The following is a 5,967-nucleotide window of genomic DNA, read 5'->3' on the forward strand; positions in this document are numbered from 1 at the left end:
ACACATACACATCTATCTATCTATCTATCTATCTATCTATCTATCTATCTATCTATCTATCTATCTATCTATCTAAAGTCTGCTGAAGCCAGTTTCCCATTTTTTTCTAAGCTAGACTTTCAAGTTGCTTTGACATCTAGGAAGTTAATACCTCAGTGCTGCTTAGATTCATAATGGCGTTTCTGGACCACATCTACCAATACACTCATAGGAAATCACAGCACAATGCATAGGGGATGGTAGGACGCCATTCACAGGTCTGAGGACTTTGATCTTCAAGAAGGTGAACTATTCTGTGTTTATATCTTCCAGAATTGTGTGATTGTTACATGATATTTGATGACAGCTCTGTGAGCCTCAGCCACCAGCTACAGATTGAAAGCACTTAACTAGTTCCTCTGGTTACTACTTCTGCTAGGTGAAAGATTACCTTTGTTCTGTCCAATTTCATCTCTTCAGATTTTAGAAACAATAAAATTAGCCTGGCTGGCTCTAGAACTCTAACTGATTTAAAATCTATTTGCTAATACTGCACATTTTAAGTTGGTTTCAGTGAGAGTGATTAAAAATATATGTAATCTTGTAAGTTTTATTTTGGTGGAAGATCCAAGTTGATAATACAATCAAATGTCACTGTCAAATAATGACTTGAAAATATACAGGTCCCATATAGTGAAATGATTTGTTAGTGCATATGGGCATCATATGGAGCACATAACCCAAGCATATTTTCACCACTTTGGAATTTTCAACTCTAACATTTTAGGTGTAAATATATTACCTTGGCACATTGTGCTCAGTTGTCGACAGTTAAAAACCTAAGACATTTTAGGAACTTTGTCCTCTCTTGGGTATAAATGAAGAACAATTTATGTCATATAAAACCTTTCAGTTCCTATAGGTAGAGATCAATTGTATATCAAATCTCTAGACCTTATTTTTCAATTAGTTTCTGCTATTTTTAAAATTAGTATTTTCCACATATACCCTCAAAATTCAAATGTAAACTCCTGGTTGGTCAGAAGAAGAGTTAGATTCTTAAAGATAAAGGTATCTGGCTGTTTATATATCCTATTACTGCATCTCCTTTTCTACCTTCTCAAAAATTCCAGGCTTGACTTATAACTGAAAACCATAATGGAGAAAACATGGTATATAATATATTATATATATTAAAACAACATGTCCCTCGAAACCCATCATGGTTTCTCATGTATATGTATATGTATATGTATATGTATATGTATATGTATATGTATATGTATATGTATATGTATATGTATGTATATGAAACATTCAATTCAGGTGATCATGGAATTTGGAGGTAAAAAACAATAATTGGAGTTGTGAGTCATCCCTTGTATTTGATAAAGCAGTTGGGTACCATGGTGCATGCTTGTGATAGCCAGCACTCAGGAGGCTACGGTTGAGGTTACACAAGTTCAAGGACAGCCTGGGTTAGATAGTGATACCTTGTCTTAAAAACAAAGCACAAAATAAAAGCAGTAATGGCAGCCACCAACTACATCCAGACTTTCCCTCTGACCTCTTGGTTTTTATAGGAGCTTAGGGATCTGCAAAGTTTATTTAACACATCTCCCTCATTAGGCATGAAAGAGAGGACACCCTCAAAGAGAGGGAACCACACCAAGTCAATACAGCACATTAGCTGAGTTCCAGGAAGCTCTCTCCTACAGTCATTTGGAAGCATTTTGATTTTTAAAATACCAGGGCTCTCCATTAAAACACTCCAACAATTCCAGAGCTTGAAATTGGAAGATGTGCAAACAAACAAGGACCCTAAGGTCAGAACGATGAAATGTTTAAAAAGGGCTGCTAGAGAAAAGTGCATTCTTTGATAGTCGCAGTCATTCCCTTTCAACCCCATGTGAATGGACAATGTGAGCACATTTAGTCTTACATTCTCAACTAGAACAAAAGATGCTTTTAAAAGAGTTTCCCAAATGTCGTGCTTTTGAAAACAGTTTGGGGAAACTATCTGACTATCCATCCCCCCTTCCCCCTCCAACACACACACTGGTTAAGTAAAATCTTTGCTGGGCATATGGAACCTCAACACTCACTAATATTTTAGTGGAGAATCAATCTGCACTCTGTCACCTGTCAAAACCTCTCTTGGGACTGATGTGTTCAATAGTTGCAACATCAGTCTAATACTGTATTTGTTCACGATGGGGAGGCATGGGCTTAATGGATTTTCCTAGCACATTCCTTTTCATAACACTCTGAAGAATCACTGAAGAGGCTGGGCAGATGACTCCGTGTAAGCATGAGCATGCCAGTTCCGATCGATAGCACGCACTAAAAGGCTGAGTTTGGCAGCATGTGCCTGTGATCACAATACTGGAGCACAGAGACACTAGATCCCAGGGACTTGCTGGCCAGCCAGTCTAGCTGAAGCAGCCTGCTCCTAGTTCTTGGCGAGACTGTCAGAAACACATGATGGAGAAGTAATTCAGGAAGACTCCTGACATCACCTCCTGGTTTCTCTATACATGCCCATACAGATTAATGCAAGCACACACACTTCTGAGGCCTCCCTCAAGAATCACTGAAGGGATTAATTAGCTTGGTTTTTAATCTTCCTTCAACATATACATCAAAATCATTCACTACTCCATAAATATATGCAGTTATTGGTCATCATTAATACATTAATGTCAGCATTACTGAAGTTATTTCTAGAGCATCACAGAATACACCCAAGGGAATGAGGTGAAAATATATGTAAACATTTGGCAGTAAATAATACTCATAATGAGAAAGCTTCAGGGATTCTCTATGAGCCTAGACAACGTATAGTATGATAAAAAGACTGAATGAGGACAGAAAACAGAAGCCTTGGCTGGGGTCCAGTGCTATCGTTACTAGCTGTGAGAGATGGAAAAAGTCCCCCTGCTTCTCTGCATCCTGATTTTCCTTTTACAGAATGAGCAGGTCTGCCTTTGGTCACTTAATCTCAATCTCTCCTCTCTCTCTCTCTCTCTCTCTCTCTCTCTCTCTCTCTCTCTCTCTCTCTCTCTCTCTCTCTTCCTGTTTTGCATGATGTTTGTTGGCTTTAAACACCCTCCTACAGTTGGAAAAGGAGTTGAAAAAATCTAGGGACTCTATTGTGTTCTTGAGAAGAGTAGATTGTGCTGCAATTGGGGTTTCCTTCACCTCAAATGCACCACGGAAAAGGAGCAGACAAATAAGACTGAACGTTGAGAACAAGATATTGGAATGGCAGCTGCAAGCCAAGGCATCAGTTGTGCTGGCCGCTCAGGGATGACTGTGAGAGCCTCTCGAGACGAAAGAAATCCATTAGGGTTTCATTCAGGATGTTTTACGTTTGATATGGCTGCCTCTCCCTTCTTCACAGTTGCCCGATAGAGTTGCATGCAGGGACAGAAGAAGCCGGGAAGATGGCAAGCTCTGATCTAGGCTCTCCTCCTTACCTCCTCCACACGACTCAGAGCACTTGGTGAACCCCTCATATTCCCAGTCATACAGCTCGTCCAGGTCCTGCAGGCCACCCAAGAGTCCGTCTCCATTATCTGGGCTAAATTCAGGAGTTTCCCCATTGCAGGGTCCCGCATAACAGGCACGTTGTGATGCTGGCTTGGGCCCTTCGCATTCATCCGCGGGCAGGTCAGCCACAGACTGAGAGAAAGGCAGGAGCACCTGGCATCTTATTATTCGCACCTGGGTTCCCACGCCACAGGTGACAGTACAGGCAGACCAAGCTTCTGGAATGAACCTGCAGTTGGTAAGCAAACAAGAGGACAGGATGAGAAGCCCCAGGCAGGAAGCCACGGGCGCTGTGAGTGACTGCATCGCACCTGACTCTGGGGCCCAGAGCTGTGTACCAGGATGTGGTCGGAATCCTCCACCCTGTCCTGGTAGCTTCACTTTAGTTCATGAGCTCATTGGCCACTGATTCTGGAGTGCGTGTTTCAAGAGTGTCATGTGAACTCCCAGCTGTAAGACATTCCAGCCACAGACCACCTGCTTGCTCACTGCTCTGCACCCCTAGAGGCAGCAGGACATTGGTGGGTCTCCTCCTTGCTCTAAATCCCAGCACTTGTGCCTCTTGCAGGATGCTGGCTCTTCTTACACCAGACTAATACTGATACTAAAATAATAACAAAAATAAGCCCTTGGAGATATTTGGGAAGAGTTTTCTTTTAGTTTGGAGCTCATATCTGTAACTTTTTCTTGTTCGTGTTCAGTATGCTTCCCAGGATTTATTTTTATGTATAAAGAGAAATTTTTTTTTTAAAGTTTCCAAGAATGGTGCTGCCTTTTCCCTCACACATTCTTTGAATCGGTCTGAACTTCATGTCTTTTTATATCACATAGAAAGCCACACTCAAATTGAAAGCCACAGGCATGTTACAGTAAACAAGAAGTTCTGCAGCCACGCACATTCATTCCACGTCCTCCACCCCCACCCCTAGAAATGAGCTACACTAGCAAGAACTTGTTTTTATTTTTTCCTTCTTCTTGACTTTCTCTAGAATGTATGAAAATATCCGAATTCCCAAAAAGCTTTTGCTCCTCATTAATCAACCATGGCCGCAGCAACGTCAGTGGCCTTGAGAGCTCCTAGGGAAAATGCCCAGTGGGAGCCATTAACATTTTCTTAAAAGTTAGTATAATGATTCGGACAAAGAACACCCCCCCATCCCCCATGATCCTGCTTTCTCATAGGGAGGAGGCATGCTGAAGAGGTAGGCGAACTTGGCTTCTTAACCATGACTTTGGCAGAAAATGAAGAACTTGGTAAAAACTTATGGCGTTAAGTCTCGGCAAGCACAGAAGGTTCACGGCTAGTTCATAGAAACGGACACTCTAGCAGCAAACCAATCCATTGATGACATGACAAAGACGCTCCCTGGATCTGAGGTTGGCCTCTTGTGGAACAGACATGGTCATTCTGCCTGGAGGACAGTCCTGCCCAAAGCACACACACTGTTTGGAAGCATGGTAAAAAGACCCTTCCTTCCAAAAGAGACTCTCTCCAGTTATCTTGGTAGACCCATCTACTTGGAGAGTACAAAGGTCACCAGAACGCCCATCAGAAGGGTAAACATAGGTAGAAGGACCACTCAGGATGACTCCCAAGAAAAATTTACCTCAATGTCTTACCCCCTTGTTTACTCTTTCTTTCTCATCTGATGTAGAGACACAGGGGCAAATAGTATTCCCAAAAGATGTCAGTGTCTTCCTCCTTTAAATACTGCCACCTGCCTGAACTCACTTGAAATATAAAATTGAAATCCAGTGTCAAAATCACTTTAATTCTCTTATTGCACGTCCACACACACCTGCCTGGCTCCCAGAATAACAATCACGATAAAGACATAGTCCTATTTCATAGCTCTGGTGTTGGCATAAGGAGAGCTACATGTTAAGTCATTTTGCATGTAAGAAAGTAACTGATGACTTGACAGCAGAGTAATGAGCAATGCTTCCTTTAAAAAAAAAAAACCCACAGTACCTTATTTTGTTGTAGAGTAAGAAAGATGGCAAGAACTCAAACTGTGCCCTATGGACTATTCAGTAAGGATTATTCTTGTGCTACTGATAATAGACTTCTTCTGTGACTATTACCATGGAGCAGAATCAGCAAGCTTCTCCTATAAAGAGCTACGTTAGAAAATCATTTAGATTTTGCGTGCTCTGCAGGCTCTGTTGCAGCCACTCAAGTCTGCCATCAGTGGAAGAAATGAGTAAGTGGATGAGTGGGGCTATGTTCCAACAAAGCTTTAGCTGCAGAAACTGGGTAAGGGTAGAGTGCAGGGTAGGATGCATATGGAAAGATCTGGATCTGGCCTGTAGGCTATTTTCAATCCCTGCTAATAAGAACAGAATATTTGCTAAAAGGCCAAATACTCTGAGATTCATAGACAGTTACCAAACACTCTCTCTCTCTCTCTCTCTCTCTCTCTCTCTCTCTCTCTC

At 41.7% G+C, this 5,967-nt stretch overlaps 1 protein-coding gene across 2 annotated transcripts in view; it reads right to left on the reverse strand.

The window, feature by feature from the left end:
• Adamtsl1 (ADAMTS like 1) overlaps nucleotides 1-5,967 on the reverse strand; it is a 359,587-nt gene that overhangs the window by 150,961 nt on the left and 202,659 nt on the right. For both annotated transcript variants that reach the window (XM_028773326.1, XM_028773328.1), the window contains one exon: nucleotides 3,459-3,760. In XM_028773326.1, the coding sequence (XP_028629159.1) occupies nucleotides 3,459-3,760 (302 nt within the window). The remainder of the gene's footprint in view (nucleotides 1-3,458; nucleotides 3,761-5,967) is intronic.

This window comes from Grammomys surdaster, unplaced genomic scaffold (assembly GCF_004785775.1).
Source record: "Grammomys surdaster isolate TR1022 unplaced genomic scaffold, NIH_TR_1.0 225, whole genome shotgun sequence".
In the NCBI taxonomy this organism is placed as follows: Eukaryota; Metazoa; Chordata; class Mammalia; order Rodentia; family Muridae; genus Grammomys; species Grammomys surdaster.